This window comes from Stenella coeruleoalba (genome assembly GCF_951394435.1).
Source record: "Stenella coeruleoalba genome assembly, chromosome: 1".
Classification (NCBI taxonomy): Eukaryota; Metazoa; Chordata; class Mammalia; order Artiodactyla; family Delphinidae; genus Stenella; species Stenella coeruleoalba.
In genome coordinates this window covers 42,803,062-42,830,070 of record NC_137169.1, presented here as the reverse complement: position 1 = coordinate 42,830,070, position 27,009 = coordinate 42,803,062, and the positions used below count along the sequence as shown (strand labels likewise).

General features: G+C 36.0%; 1 protein-coding gene across 6 annotated transcripts in view; it reads right to left on the bottom strand.

Moving 5' to 3' along the window:
- The window catches only part of OSBPL9 (oxysterol binding protein like 9), a 169,202-nt gene that overhangs the window by 12,545 nt on the left and 129,648 nt on the right, over positions 1 to 27,009 (bottom strand). For 5 of the 6 annotated variants that reach the window (XM_079901738.1, XM_079901743.1, XM_079901742.1 and 2 more), the window contains 6 exons: positions 17,811 to 17,849; positions 14,203 to 14,293; positions 12,802 to 12,909; positions 9,627 to 9,786; positions 3,394 to 3,506; positions 3,148 to 3,266 (listed from right to left, as the gene is read on the bottom strand). In XM_079901738.1, coding sequence (XP_079757864.1) covers positions 3,148 to 3,266; positions 3,394 to 3,506; positions 9,627 to 9,786; positions 12,802 to 12,909; positions 14,203 to 14,293; positions 17,811 to 17,849 — 630 coding nt within the window. The remainder of the gene's footprint in view (positions 1 to 3,147; positions 3,267 to 3,393; positions 3,507 to 9,626; positions 9,787 to 12,801; positions 12,910 to 14,202; positions 14,294 to 17,810; positions 17,850 to 27,009) is intronic. The other variant, XM_079901739.1, reaches the window with a different exon arrangement.

Below are 27,009 nucleotides of genomic sequence, written 5' to 3'. Positions count from 1 at the left end.
GGAAAAAGGATAAGATAGATTAGGATTAACCAATTAAAAAAGGAATGAAGGAATAGTTTTTGAAATGTGTATCAGATTAGACATTATTCATTATGGAAGTAGTGCATCATAGTAAGTAAAAATTCCTTTAAATGCAGTAATTACTGTATATGTGCTATATTCAAGATCGTGTGGTAAATGCTATGGAGGGAGCAAAGGTTAAGTATGAGAGAATAATACCAGCATTTAAATTTTAGGTAGAATGTGATAAATATCATACAAGAGATGCTCAAGGTACCATGGAAATTGAGGAGAGGCAAAGATCATGTTCTGTTTGGGGAACCAGAATGAGGGCAAAGTTTGGAAACAATTTATTGAGGTGGGGTGCTAAAGAAAAGCCTTAGAGAGTAGGCTATAAGAGACAGAGGGAAAAACAGAAGAACAAGACATGGAGACTGGGGGGTCGGGGGCAGAAAATGAGTGTGACAGGGACTGACCAGTGGACCAATATTGCTGCGTATATAAAGAGGAATGATAGAACACAAGCTTGAAAAGAAAAACTGTGGTTCTAACATTTAGAATGTTTATTATCAGGCTCCAGAGTTTAAATGTTCCACAGAACATGTATGTTCATAATATACATATGCTTAGATTGGCAAGTAAGTTTGGTACAATTTCCTACCACTCTTGGAGAACACAGAGATTCTAAATCACTAAGACTGCTGAAGAACAAGACAGGACTAAGTGTCTTAATGTATAAACAGCTCTTGCAAATCAACAAGAAGAAGATTACTATTGCAGTAGAATAATGAACAAAAGAACTGAACAGGCAATTTGAAAAAGAAGAAATGGCTAAAAACCATAAATTTGATTTGATGTGTAATCCAAAAAAAATTTTTTTTCCCTCCCTACTTAAAAGTTTTCTTAAGAACTCTCATTCAACACATCTTCTTCAGTGTTTTTAGCACTATACTGATGCATGCCATTATGTCAAGCTGCTGGAACACTGATAAAAGTGAGCTGGGTTAGGTTGTCTTAAACCTGGATTCAAGTACTTATTTTGTCACTTCTTAGGTGTGAGGAAGCCCTGGAAAATTAATTCAACCTCTGCAAGTTTCTGTAAAAGGAAGATAATTATATGCCTTGCTTAAATCTTAGGATTGTTTTGAAGACCAAATGAGGTAAGCGGGATGTGACTTTATAGTATTTCCAAACACTACAATGTATTTGGAAAATAACTCTTTATAGAAAATATTTGAAGAAAGTATTTTTATAAATAGGAAAATGAGATACAAATTTAAGGCATTATTGTAATAATACTTTGGAATGCACAAGGGAATCAAGATTTCAGAATCTGCTGGCAATCATAGCCATTTATGCCAATAAAGATTTCTAAAATAGCTAATTTGGCAAAAATTAAACTTTTAGTGGCTCCAAACCCAAACCTGGACTATCTGGCAGAGGAAATTATGTGAGGCAAAAATTACACACTTGATTGTGGCACACACTTTTGGTTGCCTATGTACACCTCTATTAACAGAACTTTCATTCAGTTCAGGTTCAGGCTATAGGTTGCCATAAGAGTCACAGGGCCCTCCCAGATATCAAGGGGTAAATGTGGATTAACCTAAACCAATCATTTAACCTCCTTTACCAGTGACTGGTTTAGGCGTGCACACCTGCCTAGTTCTGGCCAATGAGATTCAACTGGCAGTTTGATGGGCCACTGTTGTTATATGTTCTCCCTATTACAACAACAAAATTCATGAAAAGAAATTATTTTTCTGCCTCTTGACATATTTGCATAAGGATGTGATGACTGGAAGTGCAGCAGTCATTTTGCAATGATGAGGAAGACAGGTCTGAGTGTGAATGTCAGCATGCTAAGGATGGCAGAGCAGAGAGACTGAAGGAACCTAGGTCCTTTCTCACATTGTTGACCCACTACGAATTAGTCAATCCTCGAAATACTCTACTCTGGACTTCTCATTACATGAGATAATAAACCTAGCATTGTTCAAGATACTGTTAGGTGGGTCTTTTATTACTGAAGACCAAAATCAACCAAGGTAGAAGGTGTAGAAAAGAAATATATTATAAATGTCAACATCTAAAATTAAGCTGTATCTTTCAAATGTGAAGTTACAATTCTGCTCCAGCAATTATGCAATCAATCTAATGATCACTGAAAAAATTCTTAGGGCAATCTCCTGCAAATATTCTCTTACCTAGAACTTTCCCAGCAAGTATGTTTGTTGCAAAAATTTTCCATTTTCATTTAGATTTGGGGTAAAAATTTTTATTATAGACACTTACTAGAAAGTATTATGGATTAGTTTACAGATTTTGAAATCTACGACCAGATTAGAATCTCAGTTCTGTCGCTTAAATAAGACTTAGCCAAGTTACTTAACCTCTATGAACTTTAGTTTTCCTCATCTATAAAATGGTGTTAACAGTAACACCTACCTTTGCAGTGCTGTGGTGAGAATTAGGTTAGAGGATGAGGCTTTTGGCACAGTGGTGGGGATATACGCAGGCACCTATACACCAGTCTCCTACATCAATCAGGTATTCTGTTTAGAGTGCCAGTTTAAATTCAAATTCAAATCCAGAACCACAATAATTATACGGCTCAGCATGTGTCATACAGTATTCCACTCACTACCTGTTCCATTCCTTACAACAATCCTGTAAAGTAGGTCACTGTATGTCCATTTTGTATATGAGAAACCCAAAGATCATAGAGAAAGGGACTTGCTCAAGGTCACACAGTTTGGTAACAGCTGAAGTAGGATATAAGCACAGGTCCTCTAACCCCGAGATCAGAACTCTGCTCATTTTGATTCCATGCACACTACACTGCTTTAGGTTTTGTTCAGACTACTAACCAAGCCAATACTATTCCATGCTTGCCCCCAATAAAATCCAAATCATAATCTATATAATCCATATGTACTATCTCTATGAAATTATCCTAGCCTTATTTCATCCATTTATAAAAATTTTCAGTTAACTCAGGTACATATATATTAATTCATAACAAGACAAAAGTATAAACAGAAGTTATGTCATTATACTACATTTGCAGACACACTCACCATACGATCACTGAGAATCTACATATACACATTAAGACTAACAGTAAATACCAAATTTGATTCTTACCTTAGTGAGATCCATTCCAAGCCTAACCTGTGACAATAGATGCATGATAACACTCTTGTGCTCTTCCACCGACCCTGCCTCCCCTTCATCATCTCTATCATCATGTGAATCGAAAAGGTCTAAAATAAAACAGATCTTCTTAGACTGGTGTTAAACTGGGCCAATCTGTGCTGTTACAGTATTATACATTTTTTTTCAAACAAATATTTTTAAGAAAAAAAAGGTAAACTCTCCAAGGCTGCTTACCAGCATCACTTGTTCCATTGGACATGGAAGAATTAAGTGATTCCGTGGTATCTGGGCGCTTTAGACTATTTCCTGAGCTGCTGTGTGTCAAGACTGAGGCAGATCCAGAGGAACTAAAAAAAATTAATCACCTTCTTAAGCTCTTTAAAAAAGCAATTTAAAATCATAGTAAGATACCAATCTATTTAAAACCAATATATGGAGATAGCTGACAGAAACTAACTAGACCCTTAAAGTTAGCTGGTTACATACATACATGCTTTCCGACTCTCTCCCCATCAGGCTCATGTTTTCTGCATGGCGTATGCTCAACCAAGCCATGTTGAAAGGCCATGAAAAATTGGTAAGATTTTGCCTCTGCATGTAAAACTAGAGTTCATTTTCCAATTTTGTTACTTTGCATAAATGTAGGTATGTCATAATTCTTGGCAACCATTTCCAGAACCTCAAAACTGGTAAGTCTATTAATTAGCCTCAGAAAGATGTCTATATTTTTGAGATCCTTTGATAAAAGCCCACACTGGTAATAACACCCTTCCCAGTCATTAGAAAATTATATTTGAAATTAAAAAATAAAAAAGCATACTACTTTTTACAAGTAAATTTATGGTAAGTGGTATTATGAGCTGATTAACGGGGTCTAAAGGAAGATTCCTCTATTTTATTATTACAGCTATGATTATAACTTACCTAGGACTAGTATTTGTACATTAACAAAAGAATGATCAAAGTTTACTTATTAAGGGTAAAAACAGAAACCAAATTTCTCATACTGCATATATTATTTATAAAAATGGTACACACATAAAAGTCTTTTATTGCAAATTTATAGGTACAAAACACATTATATATTCTAATTTAAACACAGTTTGCCCTGATTACTTACCTTCTTTTGATTTCTTATTTAATAATAAGCTTGATTTTTTTAAGAGTAGTTTTAGGTTCAGAGCAAAACTGAGTAGAAAGTACAGAATTCCCATATGCACAACCTCCCCACTATCAACATCCTGCACGACAGTAGTACGTGTGTAACAGCTGATGAACCTACATGACATGCCATTATCACTCAAAGTCCATAGTTTACAGTAGGGTTCACTCTTGGTCTTGTACATTCAATGGATTTTGACAAATGTAATATAAGTATCCCCCACTGTAGTATTGCAGAGAATAGTTTCATTTTCCTAAAAATCCTCTGTGCTCTGCCTATGTTAGAACATTAGAATATTAGAACATATGTATTCTAATTTAAACATAGTTTGTCCTGGTTACTTGCCTTCTTTTGATCTATTTTTCAAAAATCCTTAGGTAACTGAATATTGCTACTTTGATAATTCAGTAGTGTACATCACAAGGTACTATAACTAATGTCTACCTCACCAGTTTTGAAAGCCAATGGAAAATATGAGTAAAAGAACTAGATAAGAGAAATCCAATTATCATTAAATAAAAGAGCTGCATAAAAATTATCTTCAAAAAGTTTTGTGGCTCTTTGATACATCATCAAAATAGAATCAATCTTTTAAATCAACTGATCTAAAAAACCTCAGATTCTTTAAAACATGTATCTTATTTTAGATTCCAAACGTCAGAGATGAATTTATGCTGTGCTTTTCCTCCTTACTCAGGTTAGAAACTATGTCTGGGCCAAGTGAAACGCTCAATAAAGCTCAAAATGGAAAAAAATGGGATAAATTCTCATTTAGCCATTTCATAATTTACCTCGTTCAGGACAAAGGATTTAAAGACTATAGTTACAAAACAAGAGCAACACTGACAAAAATGACATGCATACAGGAAAGGTTTATCTGCAATGGGCTAACTTGCACAGAATTAAATCATAAGATCATAAATAAACTAAACCGAAAAAGGTACAGCTCTGAACTTAATTATAACAACAGAATCCAAAACTTATTGAGTACCTTGTATGTGCCGAACACTGTGTATGTTCATCTCCATAACAATCTAACCCTAAAAGGGAGACATGATTATTCTCATCATACACAGAGTCTCAGAGGTTCAATGACTGGACAGAGGTCACACAACTGGTAAGTAGTGGAGCCATTTCAAGTATATGTCTGGCTCCAGAGCACAAGTTCTTTCCCACATGCACCTTCATCTAGTTTATAAATGTGCAAAACCCAATAACATAGCTCACACAGAAGTTATCATTACTACAGGTCTTTAGAAACTGAACGGTGAAAGGACTTAAGTTTTCAAATTCTCTTCTGTCAGATAGAAACTTGACTTGAGAGCTAGAAAACTAGTGGTAGCAGCTGATGACCAGCAGGTGGCACACAAGCTCAATGCCTACAGAGGCCAGGCAGAGAGCATAAATATGTGAATAGGGCCAGATTATAAAACAATAGAGACCTGGCACTAGCGTACTCAATTTGAAGGGATTTAAAGTTCCATTTAATGGGAAAATGTATATCTGAATCACTTTGCTGTACACCTGAAACTATCACAACATTGTTAATCAACTATACTCCAATTAAAATAAAAATTTTAAAACAAAAAAATCAACAAACACTGTGCTGGCCAAATAAAACATCTGTAGTCCCTACTAGTTTGGGAATCTAGATTAGGGCATAAAAGGAAAGAATGAAATTGAAGGAGAAAAGGAGGCCTGAGTGGGTGAGCTGGACAAAGAATTTAACTCTGGATCCCTTCAAATAGGAGGTTCATAAACTGTGTATTTGTTAAGGGATGGGTACTGGGAGAGTATAGAGAAGGAAGCTTACAGGAGAAAAAAGAAAAGCCTATGAGCCTGCAGGTAACTTTGTAGATATGCCTATTACAGGTACAACAGGTAAGCATTTAAAATTTATCTATTTCAGAAAAATTTCAGGAGAACCCCTGAAACTGGGGCCAGAGATTGACTATCTGTGATGTAATGAGGCTAACCACATTATTATCAAGCTTTTACTGAATATAGTTACAGGCTTCTAGAAGACAGATGATCCATTTTGATATTCAACTGTACTTTGTTTCGATTAATAGCTAATGATCGAGACTGTCCTTAATTCTGTTTAAAGAAAGCAATGATTTAACACTTCAAAAATAAATAATAACCTTTACTTTGGAATTTTCTTCCAAATGCTTATTTTCTTTTAACTCCACTATCATAAAAAATATTTTAAAAATTAAAGTGAAATTTCTATTGGCAAACTGCTAATAAGGGTCTTGTAATAGTTTATTTCCCTACATACAAACATTAAGAAACCAACATGCTAAACCAAACTCTTTCTGCTAAACTAGCCTTCTTAAATTGTGGGCTCAAATCTCTCTTCCTTAAGTAAAGTCTCATGTCCTAACAGTATGTATTTACCTAATCACATATATTTTACTTTTCCAACATTCAAAATCTGAATTTGATCTACTATGTAACAAAACTTCCTGAATTAATATCATCATTTTCCTTATAAATTTTGAGATTCTGAATAGTTACAGTGCAATTATATATGATACTGTATTTCTCAGTTCATGTGCACACTTAACAGAACTGGAGTGCTGGGTCATATGGTAGTTCTATTTTTAGTTTTTTAAGGAACCTCCATACTGTTCTCCCAGCAATCCCACTACTGGGCATATACCCTGAGAAAACCATAATTCAAAAAGACACATGCACCCCAATGTTCATTGCAGCACTATTTACAATAGCCAGGACATGGAAGCAACCTAAATGTCCATTGACAGATGAATGGATAAAGAAGATGTGGTACATATATACAATGGAATATTACTCAGACATAAAAAGGAATAAAACTGGATCATTTGTAGAGACGTAGATGGATCTAGAGACTGTCATACAGAGTGAAGTAAGTCAGAAATTGAAAAACAAATATCATATATTAATGCATATATGTGGAATCTAGAAAAATGGTATACATGAACCTATTGGCAGGGCAGGAATAGAGATGCAGACATAGAGCATGGACATGTGGACATGTGGGGGAAGGGAGGGTGGGATGAACTGGGAGACTGGGACTGACATATATACACTACCATGTGTAAAACAGATAGCTAGTGGGAACCTGCTGTATAGCGCAGTGAGATCAGCTCAGTGCTCTGTGGTGACCTAGATGGGTGGGATGGGGGTGGTGGAGGGAGGGAGGTCCAAGAGGGAGGGGATATGTGTATACATGTAGCTGATTCACTTTGTTGCACAGCAGAAACTAACATAGCATTGTAAAGCAAATATACCCCAATTAAAAAAAAAATTGTTATCTCTAAAAAAAGAAAAAGAGAGCGAGAGAAATGGAGTGCCACAAAATATTTCTTACTAAAAGAAACCAAGGTTCAAGGTCTAAGTTTGGTTGATAGTACTTAGCTTGCAAATTCACATATAATCATTTCCAAATTTGTACTGTATTTCAAAGCAAACCCCAAGCTGTAACACTAGCACCAACTCCTGAGATGGCAGGAGACTTGGAAAAAATACCCAGCAAAAAGTAAGCCAACTACATCTACAACAAATATAAGAACATTGAAGCAAATAAATGTTAATTTGCTTTCTATAACAGCTATCACTTACTGCACACTTATTATACATGCCAGACATCATAGTAAGCACTTGACATTATTCTCATTTAAATGTTCACAATGACCTCTTGAAGTTGAAACTATTATCCTCATTTTACAAACAAGGAAACTGAGGATGTCATAGGTTAAATAACTTGACCAAGATCACACACCTTAAAAGCAAAACAGATTTAGAACCTATTCTTTTCTAAGATTCCAGAATCCAAAGTCTAACCACCGCTAACCTATGTACCAGTAGGGCTAAAAAGTACTTTGCTTATTGGCTATCATGTAAGTGACTTTACATGTAAAGGCCTTTTCTGTGCAATGGAACATACCTAGCTTTGATTTAACAGTGCAAAACAGGTCAAATATTTCCTAATGAGAGAAAACCTATCATCAATATCTGCCAAAATCTGCCTACTTAGTATCTCTGGAGTCCATGTGCTTCCTTCCATTCCTATGCTATGACCTTAGCTCAGGTTATCAACATTTCTCAAGTTTCTACCCAGTTTTGCCTGGTCTTCCTACATGTAATGCATCCCCACTGCATTCGATTCTACACAGTTCAGGCATATCTATTTTTCTAAAATGCAGACCTGACCAGCAGCTGCCATCACTTGTGAGAAAATATTCAAAATTCATAAAAGGCTAAGAGGACTCTTTCACGACCTGGCCCTTGTCAATCTCTTCTGTATCTTCTTAACCATTCCCCACAACTTATGCTGCAGCCACACTCAGCCATGCTCACCAGCTTACAGCTCCTCAAAGAAACCAAGCTCCCGTTGCCTCCAGGCCTTTCTTGTTAGGGTTCCATCTCCATGAGAACAACACTTTCCATTTCTCCTTCCTCTTCTCACCCCCATGTCCCTTCTCTCCCTACTCATCCACATCTCACCATGGATCACATCCCCTCCCTCCTCTGTGAATCCTTTCTTGACTTCTCAGGACTTCAAAATGTTCCCATTTTTTCTGTGCTTATTCTTTTTTTTTTTTCTGGTACGCGGGCCTCTCACTGTTGTGGCCTCTCCCATTGTGGAGCACAGGCTCCGGACGCGCAGGGTCAGCGGCCATGGCTCATGGGCCCAGCCGCTCCGCGGCTTGCGGGATCCTCCCGGACCAGGGCACGAACTCGTGTCCCCTGCATTGGCAGGTGGACTCTCAACCACTGTGCCACCAGGGAAGTCCTGCGCTTATTCTTACATAGCATATTTCCCACTGGATTTTAAAAGTTTGTTTTTCCCCCAATAGACTGTAAGTTCCCTGAGGGCAGGGACTGGCTCTTTATTCACCTCTGTATCATTCATCCACCTAATATAGTGCCTGGCTTATAGGCACCCAAATATCTCTACTCTATACAGAACAAGTAACGGTAACCTCCTCTTATGTGAGTAATACTTCCTAGCTTACTCACTTTCATTTGACCCTCTCCTAATGTTGTTTCTATAGAAATAAGGCCCAGAGTTAATGAACAATACTGGCATGTTACCACAACTGATGCAAAATTATACCATTTGAATTAAATCAGGAGTAAAATCACTATTCTCACAGAACTAGCTTTGCTCAATAAGCCAATTAAAAATAAGCTGTCTTTTTCACTTTTTCCAAATAATAATTTATAAAGGAGTCTGTCATTAACACCAGTCTCAAAATCAAATTACATTTTTAAAAATCAGGAGTCATTTCAATACATATGTAGTTCATCTACTTACTCTATTAAGTGCTTTGGGGATGAGCCACTCTGATGGAATTCATCCGCATCATAGAATTCATCTTCACTGCTAGAATAAGAGAACTCTGGGACTGTGTTTGGAGACAAGTTGACATGGCTTGGAGAAGTTAGACTGCTACTAGGTGGTGAGTGCCCACTGCCTAGGAAGTTAAAACGTTTTTAATTAGGGGACAGTGTTGGTAATAGAAGGGAAGAAATTAGGGAGATGGGGTCAAAGCAGACCTTTCTAAAATCAAAAAATAGTTAAGTTGGTAGAAGTCCCTAGACTATCTGTAAAGAAATCAACATTTAAACTAGACAAAGAAAAAGGCAAATCACATTATAGAATGGGACATAGCCTTTTAAATAAATGAAAAAATACTATGTCCCCATCTGTAATTAGGAAGGGAGTTCTTTTGATTATAATCACACTGTGTGAGTTAAGGTATTAGAAGTCCCATAGTAGATACCAGTAACAACGGGAAGCCAGAGCTCTTATTTTATACTATAGATCCAGATACCTTAAAAATGCAGCAGTGAACCAACAAGAATACAAAGTGGAAAGAATATCAAAAACCACATGAATGTTAAAGTTTTGTTCAGGATATCACATTCATATTAGTCAATATGTTTTGGCAATCATGTGCAAACACAAAAGCTGGGAACACTTACCATTCAAACTCCTCACCTCTTTTCTACCTAAGTTTAAGTCAGGTTGCCCAGAGCCCAGGGGCAGAGAAAAAGAGAGGGCTACCATGGGAAGCACGTGGAAAAAGGAAAGAACCAGGAGAACATCTTCCTATTCCTAAACAGTCTAATTAAGGAAATAGAAACTAATGGAGATCCAGAGAAAGAATCTATAATCATCTGGTTCATAGTCTAGTAATAAAAAGTAACAGTAAAAGTATCAAACAGAGCAGTGAAGTACTGAAAGTAATTTAACAAGTATTTATTGAGCAGATATCTAAGGGCTCTCAGGCAATTTATGCCAAACTGCTACAGATGCCTGGTGTAGATTAAAATTAATTAAGTCACTGCTGGCAATATAAAAGTCAAGGCCTCAATTCTAGAAGGAAATGAGAATAGCAGCAGTAAAAATGAATCCAAAGCTATCCATGGATTTTTAGTGTCCCATTCCAGTGTCTATCTATGGTTCAATAGTTGAAAGAGCACATCCACCTGCCACATTTAGTTGCCATGTTCACAAAGATATTTTTAAAACATAACACTGAAAGTTTGCTGCCTAAATAGGCAAAGCTTATTGTGGGAATTCCAAAGATAGTTCATCTTAGCAAATAACTTTAAATTCTTACCCCACCGCTGCCCCGCCCCATAGCAGCAGTAAGATGGGAAATAAATTTCTCTTATTGAAATAATGGGGGAAAAAAATGAGAGAGAGAGAAAGAAAGAAAGAAAAAGACCAGGAATTACAAATGATCAAGTAACAAGCAAATAGTCCAGGCAACCACACAAAACTGAAAATGTATCCAAGAAGAAAATGAGTTGGAATGGGAGTTGCAAACAAAAGAACTGAGTTTTCCTTATGAGAGAAAACATTTCTTTTTTCAGTTGTTCCTTTCTTTCTTTTATGTATTAGTGAGAGAGATAAAGGAAAGAAAGATGAAGAAATTAGGTTGAAAAATCAAACAAGACACAAACCACACACTAATTAAAAAAATGTTTTTAAATACACCTACTCTAAAATGTTATATTTTTAAAATGCTGTCTTCTGAAATAATTTATCCTAAATTATTTATAACTAATGATCCTAAAATTAATGTACATAAAGAATACTGCTAACTTTTTCAAAGTCTGTAACTGACTAGGTTTTGTATATTTCCAAATGGAAAATTTTGTCTGTTTCAGAATTCTGACATAATTCCTCCTTATAAAAAAACAAAAGAAAACACAGATACTGTTTTTAAAATGACACAGTGTAATGAAATACATAAAAAAGGTAGACAAACATTTCAACTGCATTATTCAAACTGCTTATCAGCATTTTCCCAAGAGCTTCAAATAAGAGAGCTGTTGTTGCTTGCTTTCTTTCAAAATTAAGGAGACATCTGCTCAGGCTGTTAAATCTTAAAAACCAAAGTAATAACATCAGCATCTTTACTAACTCAAATTTCAAACTAGCTAAAAATCAGAGGGTAACTTTTCATTATTACACAGGTAAAGTCTCACCCAGGAAAGAACCTGTGGAGCAACAGCAGGGGCTTATCTCCCACGTCCTCAAGAGTGGTTTTGGTTTTGGCATCCGGATAACAGGGACAAAAGCACCAAGTGCTCCCTTGAATTTGGTGCAACTGATAACCCAACATCAACCTAATTAGTTTTAAAACAAGAAATAAATCTATACTAACATTAATAGCAGCCCTGTGAATTAGAGAAAAAATAAAGACCATAAATCTAAACAAATTAAGAAAATGCAAACTAAAATCAAGTATCCTTTTTTTCTTATAAAATTGGCAAAAATGTGACCAATAAATCTATCCTTAAAAAATTCTTATGTGCCAAAAGGTGCTGTACAAGGATATTCCCTGAAATACTGCTTATAATAGGAAAATTTTGGAATCAACCTAAATAAATGTCCATCAGCAGAAAAACAGTAATAGCCACTTGAGCAGCTGTAGAAAGAATGTTGTGTACCTAAGTGTATGAACACAGAAAGCTCTCTAAATGTTCTCAGTTAAATGAAAAGGGAAAGTCACAGAACCACATGATCTAATTTAGGTCAGGGAAAAAAACAACAATAAAAATACACTATAATATAGGTATGTAGGTACATACATGTATAAATGACAAAGAGTAAAGAAGGCTTACAGCTTTTGTTCTCATACCTCTGTATTATCTGATTCCTTTACAGTAAGAAAGTATATAAATCTAACTCAAGCAAATTTTTTTAAAAAGCTAATACAGAGCTTCAAACTAAGTCTTAAGGTAAACAAATATACAAAACTCTGCAGTATTTTATTTCATTTAAATTATAATTATTAATAAACTTCTGGTTCAATCACAAAGTTAACCACTCCATGTATGGAACTGTAATGATAGAGCTAAGGTATCTCCAATACAAAATATACAACCTTTCTTCAATCTTTTTCCCATCTCCACACAAATCTTGAATGTTAATGGGCAGTTATGAGAAGTAAAGGAATTACACAAATCTGTACCTGTACTATTTGGTGTTGGAGTCTGATGATGTCCCAAGGTAGTAGCTAATACAGGTCCAACTGGTAGAGAAGATGGACGCTGCTCTGACTTACACAACTGAGCAGGTTCTAGGAGATTTGAACATGTGAAATAAGTTAGAGAAAAAGCCAAACACAACTCTTCTTTTTCTTTAACATCTTTATTGGAGTATAATTGCTTTACAATGGTGTGTTAGTTTCTGCTTTACAACAAAGTGAATCAGCTATACATATACACATATCCCCATATCTCTTCCCTCTTGTGTCTTTCTCCCACCCTCCTTATCCCACCCCTCCAGGTGGTCACAAAGCACTGAGCTGATCTCCCTGTGCTATGCGGCTGCTTCCTACTAGCTATCTATTTTACATTTGGTAGCAAACACAACTCTTTAACTGCAATACCCTGAAGATCCGTAGTTTTTGAGACTATATTCTATTAAGTCAAGTTCCATGCTACTACTCCTTTCTGACCCCCAGTCCCCTTTAAACTCAATGATGATATGCTACCTAGTACTAAGACACTAGGCAGGATATCAAGAGACTAGTCAAGATAGGCCACTACCTCAGTACAACTACTCTGTAAAACTAGCAAATGCTTCGGATGATAAACTGTTTCCCCCCCGAGGATCAAACCGCTTGTAAAATCTAAAACGGGGCACAGTACTTCCTCTTTAGTCTCGTGAGAGATATTAAGCTCAATCTCCTAAGGAGTAAAAATTCATAAAAAGATCTCACATACTTAATAAGTATTTTTAAAAAGATTTTCTTTTTTTCCAGTAAAATTTCTGACTTATGTCATCAGTGAAAACACTGAAATGTTGGATGCAACAAAAAGGTAAAAGGAACCAGTGGGTGTTGGCCTTAAGCCCTCCTCTGCCAGTTAAAAAAAAAAATTTATTACTCTATCCCTAAAAATACACATCTATCTAATCAGTAGGCATCACAAATTTCATTCCTCCCTTTCTCATTATCTTTAAGTCCACCATGAAGAAACCATTTGTATTATTCAGAGCTATAAAGAATATGACAAAATAGAACATTCCTGGATTACTTTCAAGTAGATCAAGGTATATTAAGTTTTCCTTGGTAGCCATCAATCCTGGGTCATAGGATTCTGTCCTAGCAGCTAATCCAAGTAACCATGTTTGTCTTCCATCTCACTTTGAAAACCAAAAGCCCTTTAACTGTACTCAAAAAGCCCCAATACCAAAATACTATCATATTTTTCCAGTTCATTTTTGGCTGTATTTTGTGAAATTCCTTTTACTTATTAAAAAACAAGACAAAAAAAAACACCTTCAAGATTACTACAACTGCCATAAAAAATTAAGTTTTTTGTCATCAGTGTACCTGTGAAACATTTTTCCAAATATTATACTATACCTGGAGGTAAGACAGTCTGGGAAGGCATTGTGTTGATCACAGGTTCCAAGGGACTAGGTTGATATATTGCATCTACAGGATTAATAGTACTCTGAGATAAAGAAGCACAGTATAGTTATTTTTAATTAAATACCCTTCCAGCATTGACCCTCCCAAATGTATGAAAACCCCACACTTCTGACAGCAAAGTCCTGAGGGTAGCTGTACAGACATGTTGGTCAAATTGCAAAGAGGAAATAAAACAAATTTACTATATGGAAGTCTAAGAGTTTCTTATAAGATTATTTAAAGAAGCATTGTAAGGAGGGAAAATGAATGAATCTCTGACATATAGAAAGGTAAAACTAAATGAAAATACTTGGAAAGAGTTGTAGAATGGTTTCAGGAAGCCGAAACAATAACCTCTCGATTCAACTCAGTGCTTCTCAAATTTTAATTCACCACAAATATCAAAGATGGAGAAATGCTCTCTCCTGCTTTGGTATTAATAAGCATTATACCTATGACTAGCTAATGTATCTGTACCACTACAATCTTATTTTTACATCCCATACTATTGCCACCTTCTATCAATGTGTATTGCACCATATAGGCACCTAGTTTTACAGTCACTAAAGGCAAAGAAATGTATCTTCTAATTGGACGTCTTTTCTTTTTGAGGATTTAGAAGGGAAAAAAATACTCAAACATGTAGTTACAATTTTAGAGAGGAAAAAAAAAGTCTAGGTTCTTCTGACTCCAAGCCAAGACACTATTTTGCCAGCATGATGGCATTTTAAAAACAAGACTCCAAAGCTTACTGATATTTTTTTATTTGGAGGAGGGGGAGATTTTAAACCAAGGCCTTTGCCAAAGTAAAGTTTGAAACCACCACTTAGAAGACTATACTAGATAAAACCCAAGAAAGAAAAATTTAAGTTTTTTAGCTTTCCTTGATCTGGAAAACTAAACTTCAAACATGTATTAGGTAGAGCTTGTAACAGAAAATACTGAAACAGAATTAGAAAAGAAATACTTTATTGATGAGCCCCAAAAGCATTTGTAAAAATTTAAAAGCACATAACAATGGAAACTGAGATAATAGGAAAGTTTTTATAGCATTCTTATTTAACACCTAAGTTATTTTTTTCTTATATCCTCTCTCTGCATAAATATCAATATGTAAAAATCACTAAATCAGATCTCTTAAATTGATTTGAACATAAGAATTCTGATTCTTGTCACAACAGTCTACATACCATAAATATTCTAGTCCTAGAAAATAAAGGACACAAAGAAGCTCTGAAAACAATCATTAATAATCAAAAGCCTAGTAAAGTGAAGTGGGGAAGGTTCTGAAGCATTAGGAAAAGCACAGAAACAGAGACTTAGAATTTTAATTCCTAGAATCCTTGCTCTACCAGTGACTTGCCAAGTCTCATCTGCTGTGGGCCTCACTTTCCCAGTGTATAAAATGAAGAAATGTCTGGATGCTATGGTCTCTAAGGGCTTTCTGGTTATTACATTAGGATTCTATTTTCAGATACCAGGCTGGGCCATAATACCTAAACAAGTGTCTCAACAATCCTGGAGCTGTTCTTAAAATAAATTCCTTATTTTTTCATAGTGATTTTTCTCTAAAGGACTCCAAGTGCTTTACAAAGGCAAAATCCCACCTTTAATACTTTGAGCCGTAAGAATGAGAATATCCCACCTCCTTATCCCCAAACTATTATATAAGAAAAAATTACTAAAGAGACCAAGAAATAAAATAACTTTGGAGAAAGGGACCAGGATTCAATCTTTTGAATGCAATCTTCTGTTTTTCAGAAGCCTAATATTAGGTTTGTCAATCCCACAAAACACTTTTAGACTTTTCTTTTGTTGCTGTTGTTAACAGAAAATACAACTACTGTCCGTGGTCAACCGACTTTAGGCTAAAAAACGTCAAATAACATTCTACGCCTTGCTTTAAAAAAGAATGTGCAGAGCTTGAGAAGTGCAAACAAATGACAATCCTAAACCCTAATCTGTTGTAAAATTAATAAAATTCATGCAATACAATATAAAATACAATTATATATACATATATGTATGTATAGCTAACATTTACTGAGTACTATGTGCATACTATCTCACAACAATCCTCTGAGATAGAAGTCACTTTTCTTTATAGATGAGGAAACAAAGACTCAAAGGTTAAGAAGCTTGCCTAAGGTCCCAGATAGTAAGTGGCAGGGCTAGGTCTTAGCAGTCTGGGTCCAAGGGCTAAACCATGAACAGTGCCTTTTTTTAAAAATAAAAACTCTTAAGGAAAAATGCTATAGTCACGGATCAAATGATTCAAATATGTTTGTCTTCTACAAGTTTAGGTTTTCTATCAGTATAAACTATCTAGATGTTTTTAACTACAAATGATCAAACATTTTTAGTATGCTTTATAAAACTATTGTTTAACATAATAAAAAGTAACTGATTTGCTTTGAGAGAAAAGAGGTAAAAGTAACTGCCATCATTAATTTTCCTTAGGGCCTTTGGGAACCATGAAATGCTAGACAACATACACAGTCTTTTTCCATGAGGCTTATAATCTTAACTGATATCTCAGAAGAGATATTATATTGTAATTATATCACATAATTGTATTAAATCACCATGGCTCAAACTATGAACTCACATTGTGAAGAAAAAGAAAAATTCCAATGTGCTTAATTCAAATTTTAAAAATGTTTCTCTTACTCTGTTTTCTTAAGAAATATTTAACTTATTTTTCATTTTAAACCAAATATAAACATAACATGCTCATCCTTTCAAATATAATCATAAGATGGTTTTCAAGATTTACAAAATGAGTTTCCAGATCTCAGATAAGCTGGCATTTGTAAAGCCTCAGACAAAAAAAGAGGTTGCCTCCTTCTTCAGAAATACAGTCTGAACACAAGTCACACATCTACCATAAAACCAGGGGAGCTTAAACTGCAAACCTTCAAATTCTAACTTTTATTTCCAATAAAATTTTCTTTTCTTTTTGGTGGGTAAGTTGAATATAAGGGAAGAGTAAAATCCAAGGGGAGGAAAGAATAGAAAATGGCTATAAGTGGAAGAATTCATGTTGCAACTTGTTCCTACAAAAAAGCCGTATACACCACAGTAGCAATGACAGTTAACACAATACACAAAATCTAAAAATAAAGATAAGAAATTAATAGAAACCTATAACCATATAGTTAAATTAAGACGTTTCAATACTGTACCCCTCCCCTTCTGCTTTCATTAGAAAAAAAGAAGTTGGACAAGAAATGTAGCATTGTGAGTTATGCCTTATTTAGTCATAAAAGCTGCATTTTTATACCACGATTAACCCTTTAAGTTAACACATGCAAGGTGATTCAATAAGAATCAAGACTCAGCAAAATTTTAAGATCGACATTCCCCCTCCAAATGATTGCTGAAAGATGGCCAACTTTAAGAGCTCAAGGAAAATTGCAAGAGTCAACAAACAAAGAACAGTGAGTAGGTAAAAAGAGGAATTTGTGTTGAAAAATGAGTAGAAATTCAGGCTTCTCCTGACATAACTGGTTATAATGCTCTGCAGAAGTAAAGGGGAACAAAGATCAGATTAAACTTACTATAATTCCATCTGCGTGCTTCTCCGCATTACACTGGTCCTTAAGGAGAAATGTTAAAAATATTAACTTCATTCTTTCATTTAAGTAACACCTTGTGTACTTTCTTCCCTAGTAAGAAAACTTATTTTACTGGGTAAGCAACAACGTTAGAAAACTACTACTCTGCTTCCACTAAGATAGTAATTTCACTGGTCCATTCCTAGCCAAACATAATTCTAACCAAGAGCATGGCAACTGTTTTTCTATATAGGCATTTAATTAAATTCTTTGTAGAAATATCCTATTGAACTGTGTAGTCACATTGGTATCAATGACTGAAAGCAGATATATTATTTTAGGATTAATGATCCTGAATATTTCTGGGTTTAACTTTACAGTAAATTATGCCAACTCTCCACAACCCCCAAACTCTTACCATACTGCAAAGGTATGACAATCATATACCCTTAAAAACTCAGGATAGACATAATTTCCCATATTCTGGCTGCTGGCTCCAGAAGTATATCAATACTTTTCTAAACAGATGGTCTGATTTTTGTTTCAGTAACCATAATCACCATAACCACAGAATGATGATACAGGGGCTAACGCTTACTACCTGGCAGGTATTTTACGTACAGGCATACCTCGGAGATATAGCGAGCTTGGTCCCAGTCCACCACAATAAAGCAAATATTGCAATAAAGCAAGTCACACAAATTTTTTGGTTTCCCAGTGCATATAAAAGTTATATTTACATTATACTGTAGCCTATTAAGTGTGCAGCAGCACTGTCTTAAAAAACAATGTATGTAATTTAAAAATACTTCATTGCTAAAAAATGCTAAACATGATCTGAGCCTTCAGTGAGCTGTAGCAGTAATATCAAAGATCACTGCTCACAGATCGTCATAACAAATACAGTAATAATGAAAAAGTGTGAAATATTGCAAGAGTTACCAAAATGTGACAAACCCACAGAGTGAGCAAATAATGTTGCAAAAATGGCGCCAATAGACTTGCTTGACACAAGGTTGCCACAAACCTTCAATTTGTAAAAGATAGCATCTGCAAAATGCAATAAAACAAGGTCTGCCTGTATATTATTAATCCACTTGTTCCACTGACAACTCTATAAAGCATGTACTATTATCATCCCCATTGGACAGATGAGAAAACTGAGACAGAGAGAGTGTCTAGTCTAGTCTACAGTGTCTAGTCCAATACATATAGTCTAGCTCCAAAATTCAAGGTCTTAACTAATATGCTATTGATATTTTGCCTTGCCTCTCTTCTCCAAGGATGTACTTAAGGAAGAAGGTGGTGGAAAGTTACCAAACATATCTGTTCCTGTAACTATAATCTATTAGTATTACACAGACAATATATTTAACTTAAAACTGTTTAAAGTTTTAACTCCATACTATCAAGAAGCTTTCAAGTTTTAATAGAAACCAGTATTTGGTCTTGGTTTACAGCCAAGTTGTATATCATTTATACATAACTTTTTCTTTCTTTAACTACAGAGTTTACTCAGAAATCTACAGATTGAAGGGACAACCAAGAGCAATTTAAAGATTTGGGGATAATTTTTTTTTTTTAAGAATTAACATAGCAGGCCTGAAATAGCTATCCTCAGAAAAGCCTGCCTACAAAGTTGGCCGTTGGCTTGGTGTCTGGGAACTTGGATTTTAGGAGGGTTCCCACCACCTCACTATCATAAGGGCAGCTCACTGCACCTAATCTGTTTAAGCAAACAAAATGGTTTATGCTGAAGACCAGCTTTCCTTTTGGAAATCTGGACTCTTGCTTGGTAAGTGCTAGGTAAACAGTGCTTACATGACAAAAACCCCAATAAAAAACCTTAGATGTTGAGTCTCTAATGAGCTGCCCTGGTAGACATTTCACAAGTGCTGTCACAATCTGTTGCTGGAGGAATTAAGCACACCCTGTATGATCCCACTGGGAGAAGATTCTTGGAAGCTTGGGCCTTAGTTTCCTCTGGATTTTGCCCCATGTGCCTTTTTCCTTTGCTGGTTTTACTTTGGATACGTTGCTGTGATAAATCATAGCTGTGAGTACAACTACAAACTGTGCCTTCCAAGCAAATCACCAAACCTAGGGGTGGTCTTGCAAACTGCCAACACAGTGCATATCCTTTGCATATCCTTGAGAATAAAAGCATTTTGATAAGTCCATATTTCATGTTGGGATTTACAGAACTGAATTAACTATATATTTACAATATCCAAAGTTTCAGTAATTTTTAATAGACAACAGTTGAAAATAAAATCTTGAGAACTACACAGAAAGAGAAATTTTAAAGTTTCTTGTTCAGATGATATTTTAATTTACTTTTAGTTTTCCCCATTAATTTCTAAATTTCTAATTTCTAAAATGGACTTTTCCAAAGAATTTCTTAGAAAGAAATATATGTAAGTGGCAATAAGTGGAAAGAAATACATGTGGTAGATTAAATTTCCCAAAAATGGTCCCAACAAGAGGTAGAGTTCATGGCCCCTATCCTTGAAACTCTGTGACTGTCCCTAACCAATAAACATAGCAGAAGTGACTATGTGTGACTTCTGAGACCAGGTCATGGAAATGCCACAAATTTCTACCTTGTTTTCTTCCCACACTGTGAGAAAGGCCAAGCAGCTGGAAAGAGAACTATACGGAGGAGCACCTAGGTCCCCAGCTCAACTTCCCAGGCATGTGAGTGAGCCATCTTGAAAGTGGATCCTTTGGCCCCCCCATCTCAACACATACACCCCTGCCCCTGCAATCAAGCCACCACAGGTGGCACTGCATGAAACAGAAATAAGTCATGAGGCCTAACCAAACTGCGATTTGTGAGCAAAATAAATGACTGCTGCTATTTTAAGACAGTTAGTTTAGGTTGGTTTGTTATACAGCAATACATTACTGATACAGTACATTATATTATCTAAGAAAACCACCACTTCTACTTCTGGTATAATTTAAAATAAACTTAAATATCCAGTTTTAAGATAAGTAAGTACTAGGGATGCGATGTACAACATGGTACATATAATGAACACTGCTGTGTGTTATATATGAAAGTGGTTAAGAGAGTAAATCCTAAGAGTTCTCATCACAGGACAAAAATTTCTTTTCTATTTCTTTGATTTTGTATTTATAGGACATAATGGATGTTCACTAAACCTACTGTGATAATCATTTCATGATGTAGTAAGTCAAATCGTTATACACTTTAAGCTTACACAGTGCTGTCTATTATGTCTCAATAAAACTGGAAGAAAAAATAAACTTAAATATCTGACAATTTTTCCCATAAAATATTCTCAATTAATAATACATGCTATCTACAGGGTATTTTAAGTCAGGGTTTATTATTTTTGTTACTGCTGTGGTTTATCTTTTAAGGCAGAGTCAAATCTAGACAAACCCACACTATTAAATGCCTTACTACCAATCCATTCCCATCATGAACTTCAGGAATTTTGTTCTCTTATTTTAAAAGGCGTATTACACTCATCCCCCCCTCCATCTTTCTTTTTAAAACTTTTTATTGTTTTTGTTTTGTAAGTAAACCGCAAGTTGCCTTTTATCAGGGTCAGCTAAAGCTAAATCTCAAGTACTACTAAACCAGAGATCCAACTGATTTCAATTTGAATTATGTTAATTAAATAAAGAAAGGGTCTAATGCTACTTCCCACTTAGATTATAACATATGTTTATCTGGTTACAAGTCCCTCATTCCTTAACACAATGGCTATTCTCTCTTCTTTGAACAAACAAGCATGACTGAGATCTGGAAATATGATAGTAACAAAAACATCAGTACAACATAATTTGAGAAGACTTTTGACCAGAATTATAGACTTCGGTATTTTAAAACCATGCCTACCAGTAAGATACATGAAATATATTCCTATCTTTCTAATAAGGCAATGTAGTCTAATGAAAGCTCTCTTAATTATGGACCTATACATGTACTTATTACATGAAATAAAAAATAAATATGCTATGGTGATGAAAGAAAATTTCTAATTCAAGTTTGATGAGATTCAACAAACGGGACTGGGACAACTGGATAACCACATGCCAAAAAATGAACCTGGATCTATACCTCACACCACAAAGATTAACTCAAAGTGGACCATACATTAAATTAAATGTAAGAGCAAAAACTACAAAACTCTTGAAAGAAAATACAGGAATAAATCTTTGTTGTTTAGGATTAGGCAACGATTTCTCAGGAAAGCCACCAAAGGCAAAAGCAATAGAAGACTGATAAACTGGATTTCATCAAAATTTAAAATATGCATGCTTCTCAGGACACTATCAAGAAAGTAAAAAGACAACCCACAGACTTGAAGAAAAATCTGCAAGTCATATATCTGATACGGCTTGTATCCAGAATATATAAAATCACTCCTACAACTCAATAGTAAGATTAAAAACCCCAACTAGAAAAATGGACATGGCACTTCCCTGGCGGTCCAGTGTGGGGGTGTGGGTGCGATCCCTGGTCAGCGAGCTGAGATCCCACATGCCCTGCGGCCAGGAGGCCAAGGTATGAAGCAGAGGCAATGTTGTGACAAATTCAATAAAGACTTAAAAATAAATAAATAAATAAAATAAGGGCAAAGAATGTGAATAGACATTTCTCCAGAAGAAATGCAAATGAAAACCACTAGAATGGCTATAATCAGAAAGACAATCACGAATGCTGGTGAGGATGTGGGGCAAATAGAACCCTTACACAAGACGTAGAGGATGGACTTGAGGGCGTGGGCAGGGGGAAGGGGAAGCTGGGATGAAGGGAGAGAGTGGCATGGACGTATATACACTACCAAACGTAAAACAGGTAGCTAGTGGGAAGCAGCCACATGGCACAGGGAGATCAGCTTGGTGCTTTGTGACCACCTAGAGGGGTGGGATAGGGAGGGTGGGAGGGAGGGAGACGCAAGAGGGAGGGGATGTGGGGATATATGTATACGTATAGCTGATTCAGTTCGTTATACAGCAGAAACTAACACAACATTGTAAAGCAATTATACTCCAATAAAGATGTTAAAAAAAAAAGAACCCTTACACATTATGAGTGGAAATGTTATGTGCAGCTGCTTTGAAAAGTAGTTTAGCAGTTTTTCAAAAAGTTAAACATAGAGTTACCATGTTACCCAGTAACTCCACTCCTAGGTATACACTTAAGAGAAATGAAAACATGCGTCCCCCCACAAAAACATCATATGCAAGTGTTCATAGCAGCATTATTCATAATGGTCAAAAAATGAAAACAGGCCTTCCCTGGTGGTGCAGTGGTTGAGAGTCCACCTGCCGATGCAGGGGACATGGGTTCATGCCCCGGTCCGGGAAGATCCCACATGTCGCGGAGCGGCTGGGCCCGTGAGCCATGGCCGCTGAGCCTGCATGTCTGGAGCCTGTGCTCCACAATGGGAGAGGCCACAACAGTGGGAGGTCTGCGTACCGAAAAAAAAAAAGAAAAAAAAAGAAAAAGAAACCAACCCAAATGTTCATCAACTGATGAATGGATAAACAAAATGTGGTATATCATTCAAAGGAATATTATTCAGCAATAAAAAAGAATTAAGTCCGGATACATGCTACAACATGGACTAACCTTGAAAACATTATGCTAAGTGAAAGAAGCCAGTCACAAAATACCACATATTGTATGATCCTAAATATATGAAATGTCTAGAATAGGCAAGTCTAGAGACAGAAAATAGATTAGTAGTTGCCAGGGATTGGAGGAAAGGCAGGGGCAAGGGTAAGTGAGGGAGAGAGGTATAGGGAATGACTTCTTCATATGTATGGTGTTTCTTTTTGGGGTGATAAAAACGTGCTAAAATTATATTATGGTGATTGGCCGCACAACTCTGTAAATATACTAAAAACCACTAAAGTATAAACTTTAAATGAGTGAACTTTATGGTATGTAAATTATATATCAATAAACCTGGTTTAAAAAAAGTCTAATGAGAAATTAATGAATACTGATATAAACAAAAAGTCTATGCAGAAAAACATTCTAGGGAGAGAACCTGGGATCCAAGGATAACTTAAACATACATTCTAGTTTAAAAGTATCTATGGTCAGACAACTCTGTTCTAAAACGATAATCTAGACTTGGGAAGTCCAGTTTAGAAGCCACTAGTCACATGTTGCTATTGAGCACCTGAATGTGGCTAATTCAAAGTGCAAAATACACCCAGGATAGTGATGACCTAGTGCGGGGGTGGGGTGGGGGCAGTGGGGGGAGGGAGAGAGGGAGAGAAAATGAAGTATCTCATTAATGAATGAATTTTCATATTGATTACATGTTGAAATGGTATTATTTTGGATATAATGAGTTAAATAAAATACATTATTAAAATTAATTTCCTTTGCTTATGTAAGTTGTGACATCTGGTTATATCACCTAATCTTAATGAAGAAAACTGGTCAAGTCCCCAGCTGCAGGGGTCTCCCAGATTACCTTCACTCTGCTCCCTCCCCTCCTCATTTCCTCTGCAATTCCCCGTGCTGTCTCTATCTATGGTACAAAGGAACAATGAAGTCATCTGAGCTAACACAGCTTACCTGAAAATCCCAATAACCAAGTGGTGCCCAAACTTTGCTACTTACACATCAGAATCAACCTGAGAGTTGAAAAACCCCAATGCCCAGGTGACACACCACAGCAACTACAAGAATGTCTGGGAATGGGAGTCATGCATCAGAATTGTTAAAAGATTCCCAGGTGATTCTAATGTGCAGCAAACTTTGGGAACCAATGCACTAATCATTTAGGCAGGTGGGAAGCTTTGGGGAATGAGAATTAAAATCAAAGACTCAAAAAACTGGAAGGAGCTTAAAATCCTACCTATAGCATGCTGCCTCTAAGAACCTAAAACTAAATCAACCCAAAACAAGAAAGGTATCAAATTAGCTACATTCTTTCTTTTTTGGGGGCCCACATCCCTGTGGGGTCTCAGATGACAATACATCTTCTAAAAGTAGCTGATTCCAAAATCTTATTAACCTGCCAGGGCAGAATAATCTTCCAAAGTAACTAAAACAATTTATATTCCCATCAGTGTTAGATGGAAGCTCTCAAAATTTTACCAACATGCCATTCTGTGGCTTTAAAATTTATGTCCTAATAAAAAGTTTTTTTAATTTAACAATTATTTAGGACTAATTATATGCTTGGTACTAAGAGCATTACAAACACTAATTCATTTAAGTTTCACACTATCATCAAGAGTACAGATACTATTATTATTCCTATTATATAGGAGAAAACCAAAGCACAGGGAGGATAAATAAACTTGCTCAAGCAGTGGAACAAGGATTCAAACCCAGACCATCTGGCTCCAAAGTCCATACTCAAAAATGTAATGCTGCCTCTCACTATTATTTAAAAACTGTATATCTTAATCACAGATTGACTGATTATGCAAAAATTAATTCATAAGGATGATAAATTTAAAAAATTATACATATAGTGGAAATACTAAACCATGCAACTATTAAAAATTATGTGTTAAAAATTCATTCAAAATTCACAATTATTTATCAGGCCCCTACTTTGTGGCAGGCAACTGTTCTAGGCATTGAGGATACAGTGGTGTTATGGAGTGAATGTTTGTGGGCCCCCCCACCCCAATGCAGACAATGAAGCCCTAACCCCAGTGTGACTGTATTTGGAGTAAAGGAAGTAAATTAAGATTAAATAAGGTCCTAAGGGTGGGGGCCCAATCCAGTAAGTGTCTTTCTAAGAAGTGACACAAGAGAGCTCTCATTCATGCTCACTCTCAGTGTGTACCACCAAGGAAAGGTCCTGTAAGGACATGGTGAGAAGGTGGCTGTCTACAAGCCAGGAAGAAAGTCCTCACCAGAAACCAAATCAACAGGAACCTTGATCTTGGACTTCTAGCCTCCAAAACTGTGAGAAAATAAATTTCTGTCGTTAAAGCCACTCAGTCTGCAGTGTTTTGTTATGGCAGTGCAAGCATTCTAAGACAAAGTCCTCATGGAGATTACAGTCAGGTATAGACAGACAATAAACAGGATACCAAGTAAATCTGGCTAAGGATGCAAGACCATGAAGAAAAAGAAACTACTGGGAGAGTAGAGATTATTTTAGATAGAGTGGTCAGCAAGATCTCTCCAAAGAGATTTCATGTGGATAGAAATTTGAATAAAGTGAGGGTGTGAACCCTGGAAGTCTGGAAGAAATGCCTTCTAGGCAGAGGGGAAAGCAAATACAAATCCCTGAAGCAGAAAAAGCTTGGCCTGAGAAAAAGAAAACAGGCCGATGTTGTTAGAATGGTGTGATCAAGCAAGGTGAGGTGAGGGAGTAGTGACGGCTCAAATGACGTGAAGTTATGGTTAAGTAACTTAGATTCCATTCCAAGGGAGGTAGGAAACCAATAAGGGGATTTGAGCAGGCAAGTGACATGGTCTGATTTACATTTAAATTGTTTAAAAATACACAAAGAGTTCATATAGGGTACATATATATATAATTTGAGGGATGTATCTGTACATAAAAAGCCTTAACAATGAAATTCCTTCTGGAAAAAATTAAAAAGCCAAACTCCATTTACTTGATCCATGTTATCCATTCTGAAGGACCTTGAAATGCAGGTCTATTAAGCTGGGCTAAAACAGACAGGTAGCAGGTACTGACTTAACTGTAGAAATTTCTAGAAAGAAGTTTTAGTAACTTCAATTGTAACTCATTCCAAAGACAGAACATCAAAAATGTTCTTGTTGGGTGGCTAAATGGTGAGCTACTGAAAGAGGCTAGGCTGCCCTGTTTTACAACTATCTAAAGACCTGATTGATTTGTATAGATGATCCAAATAGGCCTAAACACTATCAACTCTTCTACTTCCTCAATCTTCTAGAGAAGGCACTGTTGAATCCCTAAAATACCTATCTACTCACACTGGGCTTAATATAGTTTACTGGTTACCTGTATATAAGCTTCTGGGTAACTGTAGGTGGCCCCAACCCACCCATGTAATTTCATAGTAAAGAAAACCAAAATATAACCCTTACCCCTTCTGTGCCTCCAACCCTATACTCCCTTCTTAAGCTTTAGAATGTATTCTGATCCACAAAAATAGATGGAAGAATTTAGACACATACATAGGAAATCAGGCATAGTGGTCAAAAATACCTAGAAAATGAACTTGCTCAAGCAGTGGAACAAGG